At 39.6% G+C, this 27,498-nt stretch overlaps 1 protein-coding gene across 2 annotated transcripts in view; it reads left to right on the top strand.

The window, feature by feature from the left end:
• The window catches only part of VEPH1 (ventricular zone expressed PH domain containing 1), a 218,740-nt gene that overhangs the window by 85,192 nt on the left and 106,050 nt on the right, over positions 1–27,498 (top strand). For both annotated transcript variants that reach the window (XM_039236070.1, XM_039236068.1), the window contains exon 6: positions 13,331–13,551. In XM_039236070.1, the coding sequence (XP_039092001.1) occupies positions 13,331–13,551 (221 nt within the window). The remainder of the gene's footprint in view (positions 1–13,330; positions 13,552–27,498) is intronic.

Below are 27,498 nucleotides of genomic sequence, written 5' to 3'. Positions count from 1 at the left end.
TCAGATTGTGTCTCCCTCTGTCTCTCTCTCTCTCTCTGACCCCCACCCCCGCTCATGTGCTCGCTTACTCTCTCTCTCTCTCAAAAATAAACATTTAAAAAATGACAAAATTAAAGCATGCTATGGTCTGAATGTGCCCCTCCCACCCCCCACCAATTCATATGTGGAAACCTAATCCCCAAGGTGATGGTATTAGGAGGTGGAGCCTTTGGGAGGGGATTAGATCATAAAGATGGAGACCTCATGAATGGAATTAGCTCCCCTATAAGAGAGGCCTAAGAAAGCTCCCTTCTCCCCTTCCTCCATGGAACCAAACACCACATCTATCAGCACCATTGATCTTGGATGTCTTAGCCTGCAGAACTGTGAGAAACAAATGTTTGTGCTTTATATGCCACCCAGTATGTTATATTTTGTTACAGCAGCCTGAATGGACTAACTGAGTGCATTCAGGGTCTCAACACAACCCCATCTAAAAACCCTAAAAGACTGTTGTACTCTTTTGCCACTGTTCCTAAAAGTCAACTCTCAAATAAGTGGACAACAATTTGAAAGTAATAGTTTTCTTCAGGCTAGTGTGTTTCAAATTTTTGAGCACACCTTGGTCAGATATACCTTCAAACCCCCATCCTATTCATTGCAGTTTGTTTGCATATTTTATTTACTTGTATATTCATGCCACTTAAGTTTCAGTAAATCAAGTTAAATAAATTTATTTACATCAGCAAGGAGTTAAGACAGTTCACAATGAAAGCATAGTTGTTGTGAGACCAAAAATAATTAACCCAAGGCAAAGTCCAATAACTTAAAAGGGAAGCATTGGGAGGATGGGGAACAGGGTACCAGAAAAACTATATCAAACTCTCCTAGCCAATCTCAGGCAAAGTTTCCACTTTGGCAAGCTGCATTTTTCCATTTTATTCTCTGCTGTAAAGTAATGAAATACTACCCAAATATTTCTGCCTAACCTATATCTTAGGAGTTAAATCTCAGCTACTATGAATAAAACTTCCTGGCTATTTTTTATGAAAATAAGTGGGTGCAAAGACAGATAGGCATCTTGTATATAATTATATAATAAGTAAATTATGTAATGTAATGACTAAATTACAGAAAGTTCAATTGTAGCTGATGTGTAGTTCAACTGAGTTAAATCTTACCATATTGCTCTTTTTCTAATGACCAAAAAGCATTTTTTTCCTGGCAAAGGGCTCAAACATTATTTCTCTTTTCCTTTCCTTTCTTTTCCTATCTTTCTCTTTCCTTTCCTTCCTTTCCTTTTTTCCTTTTTTTCTTTCTGGGCTCATAATAAGCATCTTTCTTCAAAATGTTTCCATGATTGGGCCAGAAGGTCTATGGTTCCTTTTTCTATCATTTTCGTGATTATACTACATTTGCTAAACAGATACTGTATAATTAAAGATGGGCTGCTTCTTGAGGTCTCTAGAAATGTTTCAATGCTATAGGCCCCAAAGGTCTTTCAAAAATATTTGCTTAATTGAAGCAAAAAAAAAAAAAAAATAGTAGAACCATTGTTCAGGATAGTCAATGAAAGGCCATTTACAAGAGGGGACCATGGTGTGGTGGAAGAAGAAATCCTGGATCAGTATAATTCATTCTGGGTCCCTCGAGCCCACATAAAAGATTTACCTTTAAGAGGCTAAGTTCCCAAGCCCCCAGTTTTTAGAAACTAAATCCAAACTATAGAGCTTCTAAATCTTTCATCAACTCTCAAAATAATACTATGTTAGAAGCTCAAATTAGAAGGATTTCTGCAAGCTTTAACATCTGTATTTTGGGGTCAATGCAAAGAAAAGATGCTGGAAAATAAACTCTTAGGACAAATGTAGAGCAATTTGAGTTTTCAAATATAAATGTGGGCACACTGAATGCTGTTTTGGGAAAAACAACTGCAAAATGGAAAAATTTATTTGATAGCAAATCATGTCCAGTTTTCTGCCCTTTAAAAAAAAATCAATCATACTAAAACCGTAATTTATTTGGTACATTAGTATCTCAAAAAGCAAGGCATAAAGGTAAGCTGTCTTTTGCATTCTCTGATTTCCATTTTAAATGTCTTTTTGAGGAAGTGAGGAAGACATAGTAAGTTCCATGTTTAAATAAAAGCCATAATTGGTTTATGAATACAAAAATTAGACCTTTTTTTTGTTGTTGTTGTTAACAAGGGTGGGGTTGACTAAAGCACTAGGTGCCAAATGTATGCAGTTGAACTGAGTCCAAATGGTCCTTAATTTCTGACATGTTACAGAGTTTGAGGTTCATTCAAAACAAAGGATACATCTGTTTTCATCAGCTGTTTCTTGACTTTTATTACTGGGACCTATTTTTTAACATTGTTTTGCCTAGATGGCATTGTTTTACTAGGCATGATTTATTACTCTCCCATGTGCCCACAGAAACAATGTGTTCCTGAAATAATGCAAAGTGAATCAAAATAAGGAAAAGACAGGGACTTATTTCATTTACATTGGATTAAATAATCATTTAGAATATGCGAACACATTTACGTTATAATAAAGTTTTTATTTATTAATGGGAACAAAAATTTGTTCAATTACTCCAAGCCAATATACAGAAAAATTGAGGCATGTTCAGAGGACAAAAGGAAGAATTGAGGAATGTGAGTTTTTGGAATGCTATTTAAAAAATCAGCTCAAAATAGGAGGATTATCTGCGAAACAGAGTCATTAACAATGTTTTAATTTATTTATTTTCCACTTTATTCCACAAAAAAGACTTCAAGCAGCTTGCCCTCTCAGTGTTCTATTAAAAAATTTATTGAATCTTAAGCTTTTGATAGTTATAAGCTAACATTTAATGCCTACTTACTGTGCAAACATTTTGCTTGTATTTTTATGCTAATTTTTACGGCTAGAAGAGCATATCTTTGGGTAACATAACTTTAAAGAATAAAATGTATTAGTTGTACAGTTACCTTGGCATTTATAGATTACTGGATAGCTTGACCATCACTGCCTTGCCTACTTCAATAACAGCAACTTTTTGCAGGGTTGAAAATGTTAAAATGTTTTTACTTTAGACACAGGAATATATTGAAAAAGACTAGGGAATAATTGCAAAGAGACAAACATCTAGATAACTATAGATAATGAGCTAAAACTTGGCTCCAGTCACTAAGAAAATCTTAAGTTGTATGGTATTTTTACTTAGCCATGTAACATTTTTAAAAAGGGCAAGAGGTGCCTGGTTGACTCAGTCAGTTAAGTAGCTAACTCTTGATTTCAGCTCAGGTCATGATCCCAGGGTTATGGGATTAAGCCCCGCATTGGGCTCCCCACTGAGCATGAAGCCTGCTTAAGATTTGCTCTTTGTCCCTCTGCCCCCTCCCCTACTCTCTTAAATAAATAAGTAAATAAGTAAGTAAATAAATAAATAAATAAATAAATAACAAGAGAAACAGACTTTCTCAGTAAAATGTAGAGCATATTTCACTTCTAAGTAAAGTTTTTTTGTAGGTTACTAATACACTGGCCCATATACTGAGCTGATATTGGGGTTTTGGACCTTTCTAGAATTTTCAAACCTTTATCAATTCATAAAATAAGTTAACTAGAGAAAATTAAGAAGATATAGCTTCTGAGACAGGTTTTTTTTTGTTTTTGTGATAATTCAAATATGCCTGTATTTGTATTTATAATATTTTAAGTTTATTTATTTTAAGAGAGAAAGAGTGGGGGAGGGGAAGAGAGGGAGAGAGTGAATCACAAGCAGGCTCCACACTGTCAGTGCAGAGCGTGATGTGGGGCTGTATCCCAAGAATTGTGAGATCATGACCTGAGCCAAAATCAAGAGTTGGATGCTTAACCAACAGAACCCCCTGGGTACTCCTGCATTTACAATTTTTGATACTCAAGCAATAATAGCTAACATTAGTATTCCATGTGCCAGGCATTATTCTGAATGCTTTGTTTTTAACTGAATCCTCACAGCCACTGGACAGGGCGGGCACTGCTTATTGACCTGTTTTTTAAACCAAGCCATGGAGAGTTAAGTAACTTGTTCAAGCTTCATGACTGGCCATCACAGTGCCACGACAAACTCAGGAAGGAATTTCTGAGCCCTTTTTGTGACCACGACACTACCACCCACTCCTGCTTAGACAAATAAGGCATAGTACTGAGGGATTTACATGGTACTGCCACCTTTCTGTTCTCGGAGGGTGAGATTTTCTCTGTGAGTATTTATCCAAAGAAAATCTTTCATATTTATTGACAATTTGAACAGCCAATACTCTTCTTATTTGCCTTGCTAGTTTCTTATTTGTCATTTCTATTTTACATGAAGGAAAGAAACCTTCTGGAAAGCCAAATACTTAACCAGTCCTTTCTTCAAGAGGAGATTTTAGGCAGTGGAACAATTTAGGTTGTTGCTTAGAAGGTATCTCAGAAGGAACTATAAGTCTCCAGGATGGGTCTGAGCAGTGGCTGGAATGGAGAAATTTAACACATTTCTCAGACAGACCAGCTGAAGCTGACAGAAAAGCATGGCTAACAAAGTCATTTGACTCAGTCATTTTGGACTTATCAGTTAATAGAATATTTGTAATTAAAAAAATTTTTTTTTAATTTTTTTTTTGAGAGAAAGAGAGACAAAGCATGAGCAGGGGAGGGGCAGAGAGAGAGGGAGACACAGAATCTGAAGCAGGCTCCAGGCTCTGAGCTATCAGCACAGAGCCGGATGCAAGGCTTGAACCCATGAACTGTGAGATCATGACCTGAGCCAAAGTCAGAGGCTTAACCAACTGAGCCACCCAGGCATCCCTAGAATATTTGGAATTTTATCTTCAAGGTTACTACTTCACAATTCTGAACAGAACACAGAATAGAAGTTATCAAAACTCTTCTAGTATAACAGGACAAAGAATCATATACATATCATCAGTAAGTGGAACTTACCTGCTCCAGAGTTATTCCCATTGATTAAACATTTTCCTCAGAAATGAGTTTAAATTCTCATGCAGAGAGGACTCCATAATGCAGTATCCTAAACCAAATGGATTCTCCTTTTATAAAATGGCATATTCTAATATCTTGTTTTTCCTTTTATGTGGAGAACCAAGAAAGAAAGAAAAATGGATTCCATAACAGGTCAATGTTACCCATATTTTCATCTTTGTCTATAAATAACTGAGTTATAAGCAAAAAGCAAATCACCATCCCCAGTCTTCAGTCTGCACACCCAAGCTGGGTCCCATATACAAAACGATCTGTAATGGGGAGAAGAATTAATATTTGATGAAAAACAAGAGTTCAAATGGATTTGGATGCGTAGTAACTTGTTACTGAGAGAAAATTTCAAATAGTTTAAAGGCCCATGATGGAACATAGAAGGAAAGACAAACTAGTAGGTGTGCTAGAGGCCAAACCATCTGACCTCAGTAAAGGTAAACTTGCATTTCTCTGGGCGTGCTGGCAATGGCTTATGGAAAGTCATGTCTTCACAATTTAGAATGCCTTTCAACTCTGACCAACCAAGGTAAAAGCAGATACTTCCTTTTATAGGAGATCCACAAAGATTTGAGATAGATCAATAGATCCTTCTACCGACCTAGCAACCCATCTTCCTTCCTTCCTTCCACTTCATTGATTTCATATTTGTGAATTCACCCACAATAAAATGTGTTTGTAACTTCAGATCAACACCTAAGATGCTTCTGAGATCGTTCACAGACATGCACAGAGCAGCAAAAAATTTAAGTCATCTAACACACAGGTTCCCAGTTGAGGTCAAACAGGTACTGTTTTACCTTCAACTCTCATACTACAAACATGGTCTACTTAGTGCCACATTTTCCTCATTTTTGTGGGGGTTTTTTTTGTTGGTAATTTGCTGTTTAAAATGTCTTACAATATAGTGCTAAAGTGTTGTCTAATATTCCATTCCTAAGTACAAGATGGCTTTGAGGTACCTTATGGAGAAATGCCTGTGTTACAATAAGCTTCGTCCAAGCATGGGTTAAAAGTGTTGTTGGCTGTAAGATCAGTTTAAATGAATTAATAATATATATTAAGATTTCTTTAACATGCATTAATCAAGGCTATGTACTCATCAGTTGATAAAGATGTATGACCAGAGCTTGCAAGAACCTAACCCTGTATTTCCCCTAGAAACAGTGCTAGTGTGTTTGCTAATTCAGTGTTCCCAGTGACTTTATAAAGCATTATCATGAATAATGATAATTGACTGTGTGTATACACACATACAGCACAGAGGTACGTACAATAATATATCATTATATCACCAACAATGTAAGTAAGAGCAGAATCCTCTGAGATGAAGTAATTTTTCATCTTCTCATAGGCTGCAGAATAAGGTGACCAACTGTCTCAATTTGCCCATTTACCCTTGATTGAGGGTTTTCCCCAGATGAGGTACCTTCAAGTGCTACAACTGGGAAAATCCCAGGTCAAGCTGGAAAGAATTAGCCTCCTACTCTAGAATTTCTTGAAGCCAAAGAATTGGGGTGGGGATAAGGCTCATACAAACCCTTCAGCTCTTGCTCTGGAGCTAGTAACCCCACCATCATTAGGAAAGAGACTCCTAAAATAAATATGCGCCAAGCCGTTAAGCACTGCTGGCCCCACTCATGCTTCTGAGGGTTCCTTGGCAAAACCTGAGACCTCCCTGGCAAAGCGTTATTGAGAAAACATTAACAATACATTCATTTGATTTACATTTCTATGGCCCTTATGTCTCTTTGGTGTGTGGAGGCTTCAGAGTTGAGCTATGAAGAAATAGAATGATTTGACTCAATAAAAAAGCAAAAACAGCAGATGCCCAAGAAATAAAATATTTTCATTCAGGCAGCTGAATATATTGTTTTCCATTATTCTTTTGCACATTGATAAAGAATAAGGGAGAGGAAGTGTGGATTTTAGGATTTAACACACATTTTCCAAATCAGCAAATGCTCAACTTTCCAGAAATTTATGACTCTATACGGACTAGTGAATCTCAATGCTGGCTGAACATTAGAATTATATGGGAGGTTTAAAAAAGTCCTGTGACTGGACTCCACCCATTACAATGAAATTAAATAAGAATGGGGGGGTTACAGTGCATTAGAATTGTGTTAAAAGGATGATTCTAACATGCAACCTGGGTTTCTCTGAGAAGCACTCTGAAGGAAGACAACATTAAGAATAGGTCTCAGGAAGCTTCCAGGTTCAGCAGAGAACACTATAATCAGTTGTAATGCCTGCAGTGGGTGGAAGACAGAGAAGGTTGCAGCGTGCAGGGCTCTAGTAAAGTCTTTTCTAGCCCAGGCAAAGAAGAAAGGTTCTAACTCTGGAATCAGGCAGATCTTGATTCTCTCTTGGCTCTGCCATTACGACTCTCCTACTTGTATAACCTGGGTCAAGTGATTAGCCCTCTTATCATCAGTATCCTTATCCTAATACCCATTTTGCAAGATTTGTTGTGAGGATCACGTGAGGGGGCACATGCCAAATACCTGGCACATACAAGCTTATTAATAAAGGGAAACTATCATCATCATTACAGGCACCCACACTTTCATTTTCGGCCACTTTCTGAGTTGCATGCTGTTATCCTGACAAAGAACAGTAGCAGAGAGGCTTTAGGAGGTAGGAGTAGTAGCATTTTAAAAACAACATGGATAACACTGATACAAATGAATGATATGGCCAAGGCAATTTTGTAAGCACATGATCTAGTTCAGGGGTCAGGAAATTACTGCCTGTCGGTCAAATCCAACCATACCCCATTCATTCACTTATTGTCTGTAGCTGTTTTCCCACAACAGAGATCATAAGATCCTATGACCCCTAAAGCCAAAAATATTTACTATCAGGTCCTTTACAGAAAAAGTTTGCTGACCCTTGATTCTAGTGCATCAGTTCTCAGTGGGTTCATGGACCCCTGAGACCCTCTTTCAGGAGATCTGTGAGATCTGAATTATTTTCACAGTAACACTCATACATCATTGGCCTTTCTCACTGTGTGGACATTTGTGCTGGAAGGGCAAAAGCAATGGTGAGTAAAACTGCTAATGCCTTAGCACTGATCGAGACAGTGCACTTTATGTTCTTCACCACCACACACTTGCAGGAAAAAGCAAACAAAAAGCCAGTTTCACTTAACTCGGGGTTTCTTAGCTTTGGCACTATTGACAGGTTGAGCCAGATAATTCTTGGTTGTGGGGAACTGTCCTGTGCATTGCAGGGTGTTTAGCAGAATCTCTGGCCTCCACCCACCAGCCTTTCCTCCCATTTCCTGGCTGGAACAACCAAAAGTGTCATGAGACATTTTTTTAAATTCCTCCATTTTAACTTAATATATATGGTAACATATGGCAAATATGAACAGGCATAGGGGCCTTCTATAATTTTTGAGAGGAAAGAAGTTCCGAGACCAAAAAGTTTGAGACCTGCTGCTCTATTTTGTATTCACAGAGTATTTATGATGTTTATGTCGCTAAATCAAAAGTGATGAAATGAGGGGGCTCCTGGGTGGCTCAGTCAGTTGAGCGGCTCAGATCATGATCTCACAGTTCATGGGTTCGAGCCCCCACATCAGACTCTGTGCTGCCAGCCTGCTTTGGATTCTGTGTCTCCCTCTCTCTCTGTCCCTCTCCTGCTTGCACTGTCTTTCTCTCTGTCTCTCAAAAAATGAGTAAGTGTTAAAAAAATTTTTTTAAATAAAAAAATAATGAAAAGAACCATGTAACTGATGATGAACAAGATACAGAAACAAAAAGTGGAAAAATATGTGTGTGGGCGGGTTGGGTTTTTTGATGAGAAGGGCTGAGGGTATCACCAGTGAGGACACAGCTTTAGAGACAGAAAAAGCATATGTGACCTTGAGCAAGTTAGTCTTCTATTTGTGCTTCAGTTTTCTCCTTTTAAAATGGCAGTGATCACAGTACTGACTTTGGAGTATTATGGGGAGGATTACATTAATAAACACATAAAAAGTATGTAGAGTAGGCTTTGCACTTAGATGAAGTATATCTGTGGGTCAGCTATTATTATTTTTATAATAAGTAATTTGTCAAAAAGGGATGATGTCAGGCCTGCAATTAAGGCATGCAGGTGCTGCTGACCTTACCTCCAGCAGGACGACTGAAAGCAGAAAAAATGAAGTCACTGGCTCCCTAGAGACAAAATGTCATGGAGCCCGGAAAGAAATCAGAATCTCCTCACCCCCTTATTACCCTAACTCCACACTTTCTAATCCAAAATCACATCTGTTACCCCTGTAAGGTACATGGACATCCTCCAAGGGTTCAGAACAAACGATGTGAGGTTGGCTTGGTTTCATATGTTAGTTCCAGAACAGTTATAATTTTTCTTGTTCCTGCGCTGTGATTAATTTCCCCTTCAGCTCAGTTTGGCTTCCAGGAGCTCATCCAGAATTGTGTTGATTTCAGCAAATACCCACACAGTCACTTTCACCTTTGGGAAGACACATGCTTTCTTTAAAGAAAGGGCTTGCTAACTTTCATTGTGAGAAGAATCCTTAATAAAATCATAGGGACACTTCTTGGATAAGCAGATGAAATATTTGTAGCATGACTTTTAAAAAATGCTAAAGAAGAATCTGATTCTCAAGATAAGGAAGCCACTTATCTTTCACATCTTGAGACGTGAAATTATTGTCTCGGTAGTAAAGTGACCCATCTCCTGTGTTCTCCTATCTTCCTTCCTTCCTGTTTCAAGCAGGACAAGTTTTCCTGTAATTACTATGACTACTGAGAATGTTGGGTTAGATTCTAAAACCTAGTTGAATCCAAATGTCACCTTTTCTGTGAGATCTGACTGCCCTACATTGTTTAACATTGACTCCCCTCCCTGCAACTCTCTATCTTGCTTCATTTTTCTTTGAGGCATATTTCTTCATCCAATACATTACATACTTTACCTATTTTGTTTATTGTCTGCTTGACTCATTGTGATGGCGGAGGTAAAAACCTCTGAAGAAGAAGGAAACCTCCTTTTCCTTCAATAATGTGATCCTAGCTTCTGAAAGAGAGCCTGGCACATAGTAGGGAACCCCACGTTAAACTTTTGTCTTTATTTATTTGTTTTTAAAGTTTATTTATTTTGAGAAAGAGAGGGCATGCATGCCCCAACGTGAGTATGTGGGGTTAGGTTGAAGAGGCAGAGAGAGAATCTGAAGTAGATTCTGTGCTATCAGTATGGAGCCCAACACAGAGCCTGATCCCATTAACCATGAAATCATGACCTGGGCTGAAATCAAAGGTCAGATACTTAACCAACAGAGCCACCCAGGTGCTCCTCAGCTTTTGCCTTTAAACAGGAAATGAAAAATGTCCCTGTGATGTATTGCATACTGTGCATTCACATATGGAGATCTTGCATGATTGACAGCATCTGTGTTTTGCAAAAAACCTATTCGACTCAAGAGCATTTAAGTGTCATTCTGCAACTTGGCAATTGTGTGAGCCAAAGTATAAAATAGGCTGTTAGGAGCTTGCTCCAATGGTCTCTATTTTTTAGTCATCTAATATTCTTATCCTTTAATGAATAAATGTCTCCTCAGTTAGCTGTCCAGGTCATAAACTATGAGCCTCTACCCCCTCACCCAGACAGAGCACTGTGATTTAGTGGTTGTTAACAAATGATTATTAAGGGATTGACTGGCAGATGTACACCACATCCCCAAGAGATGTGGTCCAGTGCAATTGTACATGCAATCTTGGAAAATCAAGTTAAGTATTAAAGACTGGGGAACTTCCCTACTTAAATCTGTTCTGAAATAAATATTTCTTGTAAAGCACAAAATTCCTTTGCAACTGCATATTTTATTTGTAAAGTCATATTTTGGCATATAAGGTTTGCTTAAATTAGTGAATCAAGACTTATACTCTGGGTGTAGACTCTATAGGCTCAGTTCTGTGCCAGGCTGATGATTAATGGAGAAAGAGCCCCTTTAGGAAACCTGACTGGTTTCCATTAGTGAATTATAATTGGAAGGAGGGATTGCAAATCCCTTAAAGGCAGAGTCCACCTCTTATTTACCTTTGTCATCTAGAATCTAACAAAAGCATATTTTAGACATGCAATACCTATCTGATGATTAAATAAAAGTGTGAATGCACAATTGATCAAATGCAATCAAGTACTAACAAGATTTTTTAAAAGTCTATAATGCAGTGAAAATTCAGACAGAAGAGGTCACTAGGAATGGCTTCATGGAGGAGATAGGACAGAAGTTACATCTGGAAAGAAATGAAGTCTTCAAGTGCAAGAACAAAGGGTAAAAGGGAATACCTAGCTAGAAAAGTAATTTAGGCCTGTACACCTATCAGTCAAAAGGATATTGACCATCAACTTCCAGCATATATATATATTTTTTTAAATATTTTTATTTATTTCTAGGAGAGAGAGAGAGAGACAGCATGAGCAGGGGAGGGTCAGAGAGAGAGGGAGATACAGACTCTGAAATAGGCTCCAGGCTCTGAGCTAGCAGTCAGCACAGAGCCCGACGCGGGGCTTGAACCCACGAACTGCAAGATCATGACCTAAGCGAAAGTCGGACGCTTAACTGACTAAGCCATCCAGGCGCCCCTCCAGCATATATATATTTATAATTACATGTATATTCTGCTACATTAGCATAATTAACAATTTTTAAATACATTTTTAAAATAGGATTTTTAGAGAGGAATTAAAGATGAAATAAATCATGTTTTAAATTATCTTTATTGTATATCATTATTTATATTGGGTATAATATACAGTTCAAATAACTTCCTTGATAATTCTGATTTTTTCTGGCTAACATCCAGCTCTTTTGGATTAAATCATGGTGTCTCATGCCTCACGTGAAGATATAGGAGACCTATTGGCTAAGACATCTGCTTTTTACTCACTCATGCCTGAATTCATATTATCCTTCATCTTCCATTTCCCTGAAGGAACCTAGTTCAGTTACTTGTGAGCATTAACTTGATTAAAAGTAGGTAAACATAATCTGCTCTCTAGATCAGGAACATAGAATCCATAACTTGTTGAAAGATGCTTAAAATGCACAAATGAGTGAGACTAACCTGTGGAGAGGATGTAACCCTTACACACTGGTGTGATACGTGGCATCGTCTGATAGAAGCCTGGATCAGGGGTGCCTTTGACCAGCCTCTCCCTTGCAGGCAGTCACTGAGTCACAGACGAGGAGACTGGAGCACACAAAGTTGGGAAGAGTAGATGTATAGGGTTAGATTTTTAATGGTAGTTGAGAGGTTTTGACCTGATGAGATAGGCAAATGAGATTGTTCAAGTATTTTTAAGAAGAGAATAATGGGAAAAAAAGTTTTATTTAAACAAAATTTGTCCTGAAAATAGGGAAAAAATTAAAATTTCAAGCCAATTCAGAGGCATTGTGAATGAGACATTATTTAGCTCTAGCTAGCTCTCTCAGCTCCCCGCAGAATGGTCATCTGCTGGTCATGGGGCTATAATTTTCTCTTAAAATATAGGTTTTTGTTTTTCACTGTTCTTCTGTTCCCCTCCAGCTTTACTTGATGTATAATTGACTAGTACAATTATAAGATATTTAAAATGTACAATGTGATAATTTGATATGTATATTCATTATGACATGTTTCCCCCACATTGAGTTAAGTGACACATCCATCACCACACATATTTACCTTTTTTGGGAAAGGGGTGAGAATTTTTAAATTCTACTCTCAGCAAATTTCAATTATACAATATAGTGTTATCAGCTATCGTCACCGTGTTATATGTTAGATCCTCAGACCTGATTCAACTTATAACTGAAAGCAAGCTTGTACCCTTTCAACAACCTCTCCCTTTTTCTCCCACCCACCTCAGTCCCTGTTTCTATGAGTTCAACTTCTTTTTTTAGTTCCCACATATAGGTGATACCACATGGGATTTGTCTTTCTCTGTCTGGCTTATTTCACTCAGCACTATGCCCTCCATGTTCATCCATGTTGTTGCAAATGGCAGGATTTCCTTCCTTTTTCATGACATGATTATGGATGAATAGTATTTTGTTGTGTACATATACCACATTTTCTTTGTCCATTCATCCTTTTATGGACACATAGGTGGTTTCCATGTCTTGGCTATTATGAATAGTGCTACTAGGAACATGGGATTACAGAAATCTCTTTGGGATGATGATTTTGTTTCCTTTGGATAAATACCCAGAAGTGGGATTGCTGGCCATATGGTAGTTCTATTTTTCATTTCTTAAGGAACCTCCATACTGTTTTCCATTGTGGCTACACCAGTTTGCATTTCCAACAGTGTACACTGGTCTTCATTGTTCTTGGCAGGAGAGAGCCAGGAGCTGCCTGCCATTTCTGGTGAGTCAGTTGGCCAACATGGAACATTCGTTTCATCATATTCTCCTGCTGGAGATTAAGAGCATCACTGATGCCTTCTCCTCCATCCTGGGCCCTCAGAGCAGAGATATCTTCCGCATGAGCAACAGCTTCACTGCCATTGCCAAGCTTCTTACCCAACAACTGGAAACTACCAAGACCAGAAGCAGCAGGTGAGCAGGAGGTCCTTTGTACCTCAGGGGTATGTCATAAACCCATAGAAGAGTCGCACAGGCAGTAACAGTTTCTTTTGTAGACATTCAACTTCCCAAAGAAAATCAAACCCACTAACTATCTCAATGCAGAGTAACTTATGAATAAATTTTGGCATTTGCCGGATTTTTTTTTAATTTGTGAAAGCCAGAATGTAACAAAAGATTTTCTAGAAAGTGCACAAAATGTAACAAAGGAATAAGAATACGGTACGAATAATGATATTTATAACACTCACTTATTTAGTCAACAAGTGTTTAGCCATTGCTTACTCTGAACCAGGAACTCTGTTAGAAGCTACATATATAGAGACAAATAAACTATATTCCTTGTACCCCAAAAAAGCTCACTTTCTTTTTAAAAAATTTTTAATGTTTATTTTTGAGAGAGAGACAGAGAGACAGATTGTGAGAGCAGGGAAGGGGCAGAGAAAGAGAGGGAGACACAGAATCGGAAGCAGGCTCCAGGCTCTGAGCTATCAGCACAGAGCCCGATGTGGGGCCCAAACTCATGAACTGTGAGATCATGACCTGAGCTGAAGTCGGACGCTTAATTGACTGAGTCATCCAAGCATCCCTAAAGAAGCTCACTTTCTAATAGAAGAGATCAATATTTAAGTGGCTAATTAGAGAGTAGTGGGAAGGTTATGCTTAATCAAGATGCAGCCAAGGAGTCTGGGGAACACAGAGATAGGGATATCTACTTCTGCATGCAATGAAGAGGAATAGGAAGCTGAGATCAGGGAAGGCTTCCCAGAGGGATGATATTTTGAGCCAAGTCCTAAAAAATGACCAGATTGCACCAGGCAACGTTTTGGGCAGCATGTGAAAGAGCACAACACTTTCTAGAAACAGAAGCCATTTTGTATGGCTAGGGTGTGTGTTAGAAAGAGAGCACCACTAGGTATTGCGAGTGAAGTGGTAAGCAGGGACCAGATGATGGTGGGCCTGACTCATTCCTGAGGAGTGTGAATTTTACTCAGTAGGCTAATAAAGAATCATTGTGGAGGTGTGTACATGGAAGGATATTATTCAAATCCATGTTTGAGGAAGCTTACTCTGATTCCAGTGAAGACTGTGACAAGTGAGCTGCCAGTGGTATGGCTGTGTGGAAAACAATACTGGGGTTGAAAAGAGAGAGTAAATACAGTGCATCAAACTGGCCCTTTCAAGAAGTTTGTGGGAAAAATAATACAGATCATGCAAGACTGGAGAATAGGTTTTATTTTATTTTGCTATATTTTGAACACGGAAGCACTTGGAAAAAGTTTTATGGCCCTGAGAAGTTAAAAATATTTGAAAAATATTTTTCTCTCATTTGATCCTCATGACCACCCCTTCAAGGCAGATATCATTATTCCTATTTTACAGAAGAAAAATCAGAGGGTCAGAGGTGAGTTTAATGTCTCCCCAAGGTTACACAGTAAGTAGGTGAAGAGGATGGACTCAGACCTTAGTTTCACCCTTCAGATCCTATGCACTGGAAGGTATTCAGTTCTAGAAAAAGGACAGGACTCATCTGAGACTAGTGTCAACTTTTGTGAGTTTTGAGGATATCAAATGATGCATACTATTTCTAGTATGAATTAAGAATTCCAAAAACAAAAGAAGCCATCCTGACAAAATAGTGGGCATTTAATCACCAGGGTTCACTTTATGTCCAGCTTGGCACAAAGCCTGGAGAGTCCAAGAGATATAAGACACCATGCCTGCCCTCAAGAGGTCTGTAGTCAGATATGCAGAGGTTCTGGTAAAAGTGCATACAACAGGCTGGGGAGCATGAGAGATATGTTGACTAACAGCCAGGAAATTATAGAATGTTTTACAGAGAAGGTCAAATTTAAGTTCATTCCATATTTATTTATTTATTATTAAAAAAATTTTTTTAATGTTTTATTTATTTCTAGGAGAGAGAGAGAGACAGCGTGAGCAGGGGAGGGTCAGAGAGAGAGGGAGTCACGGACTCTGAAACAGGCCCCAGGCTCTGAGCTGGCAGTCAGCACAGAGCCCGACGCGGGGCTCAAACCCACGAACCGCGAGATCATGACCTAAGCGAAAGTTGGACGCTTAACCGACTAAGCCACCCCGGCGCCCCCATTCCATATTTATTGAGTAGATTCACGGGCCAGGCATTTCTCTAGATACTAAATTAAGTTGTACAGGATGAATGAGAGTTTCTCAGATGAGGGTAGAAAGGATACTTCAAATACAGAAAATAGCATGTGCAAAGATACGAGGGCTTAAGAGTGTGGGACCCAAACTAAGGAAAAGCAATTGGTTCATTGTGGTTGGAGCAAGTACATCAGGATAGGGCGGGAGAGTTACATCAGAGGCAGATTATCAGAGGCTTTACATGCTGTGTCAGGAAGTGGGGCGTTCATCCCTTAAGCAGTAGGGAGGTTTGGAACGATTTTTATCCAGGGAATGATCACAGCTCCTAACTGAGTAATTAGCAGATGGTAGGCACTTGATAAATGGTTCTTCACTGAAGGACTAGGTAAATGAAGAAATTTGGCTGGAGCAGCAAGAGAGTGACCAGGATGCTATCGCTGGAGCCTGAACAGGCTCTTTCAACTCTGAGGGAGGCCTGGACTAAATCCATAGTGGAGGACTTAAGAAGTCAGGGCAAATCCTTATAGTGAGGCGAGCACAGAATTATGAGGAACTGATTACCAGTAGGAGGGAGGATGAGAAGAAGAGGGGGAAAGTGGATAAAACCCAGAGATACATAGTTTGAGTGATGGCGTACACATGGAAGATAATGCTAATAACCATGAAGAGAGGACCAGGAGGGGAGCCCAATGGCAAGCTCTCTTAGCCCACTATACACAGAGAATAGTATCTGGCCACTGGAACCATCAATGTCAACAATAGCTGTTCATCCAAAGACTGATTACAAGTGTCCTTTTCTCTCAACACCATAGTTTTGATCCGTTGTTGCCTGGCTCAATATATAAATGCTTGTAAACCAGTGTTTCTAATTTTGGTACTATTGAAATTTGAGCTAGTTAATCCTTGGTTATGGGGCTGTCCTTGCATTATAGAATGGTTGTCAGCACCCCTGGACTCTGCCCACTAGATGATGGTAGCAGTCCTCCCCCTCAGTCGGGGCACCAAAAGTGTATCCAGACGTTGCTGAATGTCCCCTGAGAGACAAAAATCACTTCCAGTTGAGAACTACTGCTATGTACATATTCCATTCAAAAAATAGCATTTTAACAGACTCATGATCTGCCTAGTGACAGCCTAAACAAAGCCGTATCCAAGACATCCAAGGCCAGCATCGCAAAGGGGTGATTTGTCATTTGTGTGCAAGCACAAAGTCACCGTTGGCCAATTTTCATTATGTGTTTTTAGAAATTTGGTTTAGAGCCTCCACAGCAGGTGTTTGGAAGAGCCATTTTGTATTCTGTGCACAGCCAGCCTGCTTATTGCTTCTTCCAGTGATGAGTGACATGTGCATCAGATGTGAAAGCTTAGGCACACATTCTGGCCAGCCTTCTATGTGTTCTCTATTGCCTCTGGAAATGCAAAGCTGCAAGAGGCCAGTTGGCTCTGTAAGAGTATATATTTGAAAAATATTTACATAAAGGAAAAGCACGTTACACAAGGGTGTTACATTGGGCACTCTAACAAGAGACTCGACCCTTAATAAATAGGCCTGATCCAGGGCGCCTAAGTGGCTCAGTCAGTTAAGTGTCCAACTTTTAATTTTGGCTCAGGTCACGATCTCACATTTCGTGAGTTCGAGCCCCGCGTCAGGCTCTTCACTATATCAGTGTGGAACCTGCTTGGAGTTCTCTCTCCCTCTCTCTCTGCCCCTACCCTACTTGTTCTCTCTCTCTCTCTCCCTCAAAAATAAAATAAATAAAACTTAAAATAAATAAATACACCCGGCCCAATTGGCAATAAACACTTTCCCCATGAAAAGAAGAATTTAGGAGATATGTACAGAGGAAGAAAAAATTAGGTTTTACTACCAAAATATGAATCCATATTGTGAGAATGCATTTAAATTTCTCCTCCTTTTATTATTTTCCTGGAGAAAGAAAACACACTGAAATTAAATGTGACGAGATCAAAACATCACCACTCACCTTGTATACCATCACCACCATCACCATCCTCACTACCTCAGCATTTCTCAATTCAACATACTCACTTTGCCAATGTTCAATACTCACTGTCAATCTTCTTCTACTTGACTGTAATTATTCAGTGGGAACCTCAAAACGCTGGTGTGGACAGCCAGCCTTTTGCGTTAGCTGCTCCTCCTCTCTGGGATGGTTGCTAAGGCTTCCTCTGAACATCTTTTCTCTGAATAGCCTCCATTATGACCACTTAGCTTCAATAATTTTAATCTGTGTCCCTCACAGAAGAAAGGTCTATACTTTTGTCTAAAGCACCCAGCAAAGTCTGATCTTTACAATTAAAGAGGAAATGGATAACTGAAGAGAGTTTGAAAGAAAATTAAAGATGATAAAATTCAAAACAGATGTCATCTAATTTACAAATCTGACACATAGCCCAGCAGGCCAGATTTTAGACTTCAGGCCAAAAATACAAGATTATCAAAAGAAAAACAATAGCATCCTAGAGAGAATGAAAAACTGAAGTAGATAGGAAACTTCTTTGTGCCAAATCATTCTGAATTAATTGAGTGAGTTTTACTAGATGCACCAGGTAACATACTTATACATTTTTTGTTCCTATGTTTTAAAAACAATGTCTATATCTAAGCAGTAAGCCAACAGTGCTAAATAATGGGACAGCCAAGCAAAGCATTTAGAATTTGAATCTAATTCTGGAGGAGCAGAAAGAGGTAACAGCAATTGTGGATTAAAAAGGAAGATGTCAAGGTAAGGGGAAAGATCTATACCTTTCGAAATTGTGGGAGCCCTAAGTAGCCTTCTGGGCAGCCACTAACCATTGAATCATATGCCATCCAGGACCTGGGGGAATCTAGGGAAGGAGAGGGTGAGTTCTCAGCAACTGTCTGCTGGCTGAGCATTCAAGTGATCCTTTGACTAAAAGACACCTTTGCCCATGCATGTGATTCCAGCGAGGCTGCTCTAATCAGGCACCATCAGATTTGGGGACAGTTTGTCACAGGTGGTCTTAGTAGGTATATAGGCTCAGGCCCCAGTTGGGGATGGAAACTTCGAGAGGTGGAAATTGTGAAAATAAATCAGGGGTAGGGGATCAAATAGGAGAAATCAGAGAATACAGAGAGAAGGGTGGCCATGGGAAAAGGCCCAGGGGAAGGCAGAGGATAAGGAGAGAGGGCATTTGCACACAGCTCCAAGTCCCAGGCTTAGGTGGGGTGTGTGTGTGTGTGTGTGTGTGTGTGTCTGTGTGTGTCTCAGAGGGATTCCAATTCCCTCAGATCCAGCTTTCAAACCCTAGCCAAAGCCATCAAGTCATGGGGGGAAAAAGTTGCTTATAAGAAAAGTTTTAACACAAAGCATGTGGTTAAAGCTTTCCCAAAAGTCACAGGCTTGGTTAAGTGGGTGGTATGTTCTTTTGTTGTTTTGGTGATAATGGTGGTAGTTTTGGTGAAATTTTGTGTTTATTCTTTGTTTTTAAGAATCAAGCTTGGCACAGTGGGGGAAGGGAGAATGAAAGGTAAATTATAGTCAAAACTAAATGGGTGGGTGTAAGTCTGATTTGGGTATAAATGGAAAGAAATGACACAATGGAGGGAAGATAATAAAACTACAGTATGTTGGGGAGAATGAAGGGAAAACAGGATAAGGAGATTATGTTTATAAGAGAATGACTCCAAGAAATCTATCCTCCTTGGAGTGGCCCCAGAGTTTTGGTTTATCCCAAATTTCATGCAGTAAACATCAAAGAAATGGATTAGAAGGGAGAACCGGGGATTTGAATCAGCCTGTGGCCCTAATATGTAGCCAAGCAACATGGCCTGCAAGGACTGTGTCCAAACCGTGAGACCTTGTGTAACCTGTCATTGCAGAGTTCCCATCTTGATATCCTGGAGATCACATTAGAAGCTACCCCCTGATGTAATGCACAGTCCCTGAAGGCATTGCCCAAGAGGTTGAGAATGATGGCTTTTTACGGAGTCCACAGCAGAAATTGTAGAGAGCAGTGGGCCAAGGTCTTCTTTACAACTTTGCATAAAGCAGGTTATTATCTGTAGGTCTGATCACAGCTTTCACTAGCTTCTACCACAAGATAGATTTTGTGCTAAGAACTTTCAACTATGTTTTATTGTTTAATTCTCACAACAAAGCCTTCCAGTATGTATTATAGCTATAGAGGCTTCATGTTAAAATATAATGGAGTAAACCTTGTGGGCAGGCAAGAATAAAGGAAAATTCTCTAACCAATACTTACTCCCCTCTAGGTCCATGGTAGTTCTTGGAAGGGCAATAGTGCAAATGCCCAGGTGTTGGCTCACAGAAATTCCTTTGATTTCTTCCTTTGGTCTAATCTGGTAGATCTCAAATGTTAGTGTGGATGAGATTTACAGTGCTCTCAGTGCTTCAGAGATAATTCAAAAGAATTTTAAAGGAATGCCAAGGGTGACTTTTGCCTACTCCTCCCCAAAGTGACAACCCTCCACCCTTTATCATTATCTTCTAGAACACCCTCCTTCCCTCTTTTCCCTTTGAAGGCTTGCCCTCTCTAAGACTTTAATTCAGTACCACTTCCCTACAAGATGTCCCCTACCCGCCCCTGCCTATTGTAACTTTCCCTGAGCTACTACAGTTCATACTGCCTTTCCATTCCTCTGCACCCACAGTCCTGCCTTGAAGTGTTATGTAGCTTTCTGTGTGCCCCTCTGGTTTTCCCCAAACTTGAGACAGGTACCATTCAAAGCCTACTCATCTATGGAAGGAAAATAGTGTCTTAAAAATGTTTATAAGAGTTCCCACTTTTTCAGGCAAGACATGTTTATACAAAGAGAAATTGATTCTTTGAGAGTAACTGTTGGCTCAGGGAATATACATGAGGAGGTTCAGGACCATAATTAAAAACATGTGATGTTCTGGTCAGCCTTGCCCCCCGCTTAGGAAAAGCTGAATGTAATTTTGCCCCACCAAGGTAACCAGAGTTTAAAAAAAAACAAAAACAAAAACAAACAAGTGTATCTTTTCAATCTAGAGAGTTCTATGCTGGTCTCTTGTATAAAAAGTGAATTATAACAGCTATATGTGGCAGTAGCTGTGGCTGTTGTTACTCCTCTATGCGGAGGGAAGGAAGGGCTTCAGTCTTTTGCCCCTCTTCTTACTTAGGAGATTAAGTTTGACATGTGGTACCACTTATGTTCCATGTGGTGTTCATTTACTCCACCATTTGTCCTTCCTTAAAGCAGTATTTATGGTGATGTGAAGGTCTGTAAAGGTATTTCAGGAATTCGGTTATCAGTAAGAGATGTAGGTGGGAGACATCATTATCAAGTTTGGAGACAATGAAGCAAGCCTAGAGAGTGTGAGGCCCGAGAGGGGCTGGCTCTGTGAGTGTGGACAAAGAGGGGTGGAGATGGGAGGTGGGATGGCCCTGCCAAGGAGCGTGAGCAACGCATTTGCAATTGCTTGCAATTGTGGCTTCACCAGGGGATCCAGGCGTTTTGCCTGTAACACAGAAGTGTTTTAAAAAAAACACAAGAAACACCAAAAAGGAAAAGAGCTTTTCATCAAGCTCCCATGGCTCAGCTTCCTCTTTCAAAAAAAGACAGGAAGCACCAGAGCTTTAGCCTGGAGAAAAGGAAAAAGTGAACTTGTGGAAGAGGAGGTGAAAGGGACTTGACCCTCTATAGCCTTTTGCAAGAGGGGTAACCCTCCCTGGTTCTTTTCTGATATCAATCGTAATTGAACTCTGAGGTTTCTATTTGCATGACATTTCCTGAGTTTTGAACACCTTTTCAGTTTTGGTCAAAAGGGATGCCAAAAGTCATTTTTCAGATCACTATGAAGAATTGCTCAGTGATTATATGTCAACTCTGTTCTGGTGTCTTGTTTCCCATAGGGTGTTACTCAGGGATATGAAGGTACAATGATTCTTGTTAGTTACTGCATTATCACCAATGCCATTACATGTATTACCTATCCCTGGGGTAGATTCAGACACAACCTGAACCAAACACCTATGGAGAGGCAGTGGGAAAGCCATGTGACGTGGGTGCAGTCCGGAGGCAGATACTTTATGCTGGGTTTACTAGTCGACCTTCAGGAAGTTACTGAGCTTCTCTGTGCCTAAGTTTCTCCATCTGTAAATGGAGGAAGTAGTAGGACTTGACCCACTAGATTATGTAAGAAGTAATACATGTAGCAGACCTGAACAGTAAGTGGCTCATGCATAGAAAGCCCTCAGTAAATATTAAGTATTAGCATCAGTATTCTGTTCCAGGTGGGCACTATAGTAGGTACTTTCACTTAACATGTCTGTTATACCAGAGCTTCTAAAAATGTAGCTCATGAACCAACACCAGTCTGCTAGCATTTTTTACTGGCCTGTAATGAGGTTATTGCAGAGATTGAAAATAAAAGTTTAGAGGGGCGCCTGGGTGGCTTAGTCGGTTAAGCGTCCGACTTTCGCTTAGGTCATGATCTCGCGGTTCGTGGGTTCGGGCCCCGCGTCAGGCTCTGTGCTGACTGCCAGCTCAGAGCCTGGAGCCTGTTTCAGTCTGTGACTCCCTCTCTCTCTGACCCTCCCCTGCTCACGCTGTCTCTCTCTCTCCTAGAAATAAATAAAACATTAAAAAAAAAAAAAAAAAAAAGAAAATAAAAGTTTAGAACTTTGATAGCAATTTGACATGGATGCAATATCCAAATGAAGGATCAGTGGGCTTATACTCAGCTCTTTGTATGATTCATTTTATTTCTCTGGTAACTTATTCTTATCATATTTCACAAAAATATTGGTCTGTGACATGAAAATTAAGAAACCAAAAAGCTGGTTCTATTCCACAGGTCGTTTGAGAAGCATTGTATTAGATCCTCAAAGTAGCTAAACCCAGGCAGAGCTTAGAACTCTCTTTGGTAACTAATATTTTGCTCTCCAAACTTTCCTTTGGGACTTAAAGAAAGACATTTAATAAATGAGAGAGAATAAACACAACACTTCAACGATGATTGAGATCAACCATTGTGGGATGGCTCAGCTGAAGAAAAACAATTCTTAATGGTGTTCAGCTTTACCATCAGGCAAACTGTGGACTTTTTATTAGGTTGAAGGCTGTTGGCTAGACTCTGCTAGAGATTGGCAGAAATTGAGTCACAGGGTTTTGTTTTGTGTAGTGTTCTGTCCCCAACCCAGTCACTGGTGTGTTTTGACTGACTATACCCCCAATTCTAGGTAGCTATACATTTCTACCTATTAAAAATGGGGTAAGATATCATATTTGGGGTGGAAACTATGAGAGGATGTATCAAGAAGGAAAACTTAACCATTTTTTTGTTCTTCCAGTGTCAAAAGCTGGTGAGTGACAATGTATCAATCTTTTTCCTCTCCAGACTCTGTGATTGCATATTCATGGTATATAACCTCTCTTTAATCCTATTACCTGTTCTCATCCCCAGACAGAAATGTTAGCCCAGAAAAAGAGGAGCATGTTATTTTTACAGTCCTTACGCCTGATTCAAAGTGTTCTAATGACATTACTACTTTACATTTTTATATTCCTTTGTCCTTAACAGAGTGCTTTTGTGACTTGTGCCACATTCAGATGACAATTCGTTAGGATCCAGCTACCTTCTGTTAAGGCTGCTGCTCACCTGGCCTGCCCAGTCTAGTCTCAGGACTCCTGACTAAAGATTTAAGGCACATCTGAAGCACCAGTCAGTGGCAAAGCTGATGAGGTACCTTTACCTCGAAATCACAGGGGCTTTGTACTCTTTGCTCATCCTCTTTCCGTATCCCATTCTCTCTCATCCTGGCTGAATGAAAAGTGAGCAAATGACTGAACATCTGCATTAGAGTAGTCACTTCCTCATATGAGGGCTTTTAACTTTTATTCTAACTACAGGAAATTCTCTTTGTCTACAAGTGTTCAGGATTTATACTTACAGTACAGAGAGGTTTTTTTTTTTTAAACTACTTCTGCATCTCAGTAGCATGAGGCACTATCCTTTAGTCCACACTCTTTAGGATGCCACAGGAGTAAAAGCATTGTATAGTCCCCCTGGCCCAGAGAAGGAGAGCTCATCTTCCAAGCTTCATATCACTTACACAAGCTGCCTTCTTCTGGTGTCACATGCCACACTGGGCAGCAGCCACCAACGTTTTACCATTTGACTTTTTCACGCCCATTCTGTATGGACTACAGTGTCAAATCCAGTATATAATGCTTTCAGCAACCCGATGATGCTCTATCGCTAATCCCATCTTTATATGACAAAAATAAGACATAGATTTCTAAAAAGATTTGCCACATAGCTAATAAACAGGAAATAGGAGACGTGAACTTTCCTAGTAAGGCTATGTTCGGTTCATTTCCCCACAACCATCTCCTTTTGAGAACGCTTTAAAAAAAAACCTTGTGTGAATGAAATAAACCATGGAGTCATTTCATTTTAGGCAAAGCTGTACCCATGGCGTGACTGGCTCCCATATAACCAGCCACCGACTGGTCTCTGCTCTTGTGCATTCAGTCAGAGGCTGAATTGAGTACCAAGACCTAGACTCATCATTGTCCTTTCCCTTAGTATTTGAGTGGCTGTTCCAGAACTGTTACCTATTACAGTCCCAAAACAGATGACAGCCCTGTGGTGCTGGGGGATCCTATGTCATTCTTATGATGACTGATGAGCCAAGATATTGCTAAAGAGTAAAGAATATAACATCCTAAGAATTTAGGACTCCAATGTGGATTTGATCCATTATGTTCTTCTACTTCTCCCCTAACAGAATTAACTTTGCAGGAGTACATATTCTGGACATGGGATCACAAGCCAAGATTGTCAAGCATTAATTAATATTATTTTCCTTTGACTTAAGGATCCAGGAAGAGAAGCTGCCAGTCTCTCCACCTCTGCCAGCCTCACAGTCTCATCTTCAGGCGTAGTGAGAGCAGTGAGCTAGCTGCCCAAGGGCTAATTTGTTTCCAAGGGGAGTCCAGCTCACACAAGAGGGAGGTAATTAGGCCTCCCCCTGAGCATCCCTTGAGGTACTTTTAAAAACTTTACTTTGGCAACAAGACCAGAAATGGTTCAGACTGGAAATCATTGAAGCCTCTTGTAATGTGGCATGTTGAGTTAAAGCCAAGTTAATATTTAGCGGATTATAGAACTCTGAAAAAGATTTCTATAAAGTTACCTCTGGAGTTAAAAGTGACAAATGAAAGAGAAATAACAACCCCCTGCATGAGCCCAACCCACTGGCCCTCAGCAAGTAAACACACACAGGACCAATGGCTCCACCAGTGCTTTTTATATTTGTGATGCGTTTCCTTGCTCTCTAAGGAAAGCAGAGTTTATCTCCAGAAAAGGGTATTGGTTTTGAACAAATTCTCTCCTGTCTTTTTATGACAAATTTAAAAACTAGAAGTGAAGGAGCAGTGAATGTTTATTATAAACTCTAACTTCTCTCTACCATGTCCTGACCTCCTAACCTATTGGAACGAAAACGGGTCCTAACTCCCTGCCAGCAAAATTCTGTGACAAAACCCAGGTGGATCGATGGCCAGTGACAAAACATTCTCTTTGGGCCATCTTGTGGCTTTGGCTGCCTTGGTGACTCTTCATTACCACCCTGTCCCCTAACTCCTGTGTTACACAAATCTCCAAATAATAAAAACGAGGAAGATTGTGTATAAGAGAAAGTCCTTGTGGTGAGAATTCCACTTACCAGCAGTGCTCATCAGCCTTAAAGGCAGATATCACTTCTCTGGCCTAGACATTTTATTATTTCTCCACTCTTCTTATCTAGTCTTTTGCAAATCCCTCATTTTACTCCTACTTTTCCTCCCTGCTTCTCTATATTTGATATTTACCGAATGACACTGTCCCACTCCCAACCCCCTATAGACCAGGGGAAGTGGCCCATGCCTCGTGGGCATCTGTAGAGCTCAGAAGGTTTTTGAGGTGCAGAGAGTAGGCTGGCTTTAGAAACCAAGGTGATCTTAGTTCATTGATTCCACAAACATTTCAGGTACCTGTGTGTGTCAAGTACTATTTCAGACACAAGAGAATAAAGATGAACAGTACAGATCCCTGCCCTCCAAGCAACAGGGATTTACCCCAGGGTCATGTTGCCAGATTTAACAAGTAGAAGTCCAGGACACCCAGTTGAATTTCAGATAAAGAACAAATCATTTTTTAGTATAAGTTTAATCATTTTAGTATAGTATAATACACTTTTAGTATGCCCCACTAGGGATATACCTACACTTAAAAAAATTATTCATTGGGGCGCCTGGGTGGCTTAGTCGGTTAAGCGTCCGACTTTCGCTTAGGTCATGATCTCGCGGTTCGTGGGTTCAAGCCCCGCGTCGGGCTCTGTGCTGACTGCCAGCTCAGAGCCTGGAGCCTGTTTCAGTCTGTGACTCCCTCTCTCTTTGACCCTCCCCTGCTCACGCTGTCACTCTCTCTCTCCTAGAAATAAAAAAAAAAAAAATTATTCATTGATGATCTGGACTTCAAATTTGGTTGGGTATCCTGTATTTAACTGGGCAGCCCTACCCTAGAGGCACTGGACTTGACCCTCTTAGGATCAGTGAATGTCTAGGGATAACCTATAATTTCTCTCATGCCCAAAGTCCTCTCTGAGGGATGTTACAAGGAAATCTGAGAATGAAAGAAGGCATGTTCCCAGCTATTAGAGGTCTGACTCACTCAGGCCATGGCTGCCTGGCCAAAACTTGGTAACTAGAGACAGGGTCAAGGAAAGCGAGCTGAGTGTCCTCTCCTAAAAGTTTAATGCCATGACATTCTCCAGGGAACAGTAGTTCCCTCCAGGATATGGAATATTGGTCTGTCTGTGTCTATACCACTGGTATTTTCTATATATATTAATACAAGATAGACAGGACAACTTCTAAAGGAATAATAAAAATAGTAATATCAATTAATAATGACAGTAATACTAATAATAAAATCTCACATCTATTGAGCATTGTATTATCTGTTAGGAGCAGTGGTTCACACTGGTTCTGTTTTTTCATCTTTGCAACAACACATGAGTTAAGTACAGTTGTTTTTCCTGTTATACAGAGAGGGAAATTGATATAAAGTATACAAAAAATAAGATAAAGACCTCTGCAAGTAAAAAATTATTTAAGAAAGTCAGAAACTGATCTAATAAAATTATCCAGGGAGATTTACTGTAATCATATGAAATTTAAAGATTTTGGAATAAAATGCTATTACTTAACTGTTATTATAACCCAGGTTTCTATGTAGAAAGAAACAAAACCCCAGTGAATTTGTGGGAGATTTCCTTTAACAAATCATGTTTTGAGATTTAAAAATTTGCATCATTCTCAATATCTGATGTATACATATTGGGTGTACTTCATGCCATAAAGTTTTATAAGTTTTAATAATCTCAGCCATAGAAAATTCTGAAATAAAGTTAAAAAATAAAGGTATCTTTCATTTCTGAAATGTGATTAGAATCCAGGGAATCAGAGAAATACTTTAGTTTGGTGACCATACATGGACTATCATGGATAGAAAATAAATACCTGCCCCTCAAATTTCTCATCTTGAGATAGTCATTATTTATGTATTTATTTATTTAAATGTTTAATGTTAAATGTTTAACACATACAGTGTTATGTTAGTTTCAGATATACAATATAGTGATTCAACAATTCCATACATCACCCATTGCTCATCATGATAAGCACACTCCTTAACCACCATCACCTATTTCACCCATACCCCACCCACCTCCCCTCGGTTAACCCTCAGTTTGTTCTTTATAATTAATTGATTCTCT

The sequence above is a fragment of the Hyaena hyaena genome, unplaced genomic scaffold, assembly GCF_003009895.1.
Source record: "Hyaena hyaena isolate Hyena2069 unplaced genomic scaffold, ASM300989v1 scaffold_105, whole genome shotgun sequence".
NCBI classification, from domain to species: domain Eukaryota; kingdom Metazoa; phylum Chordata; class Mammalia; order Carnivora; family Hyaenidae; genus Hyaena; species Hyaena hyaena.
Note: the sequence above shows the minus strand (reverse complement) of the source record. Positions and strands in the feature narration are given on the sequence as shown.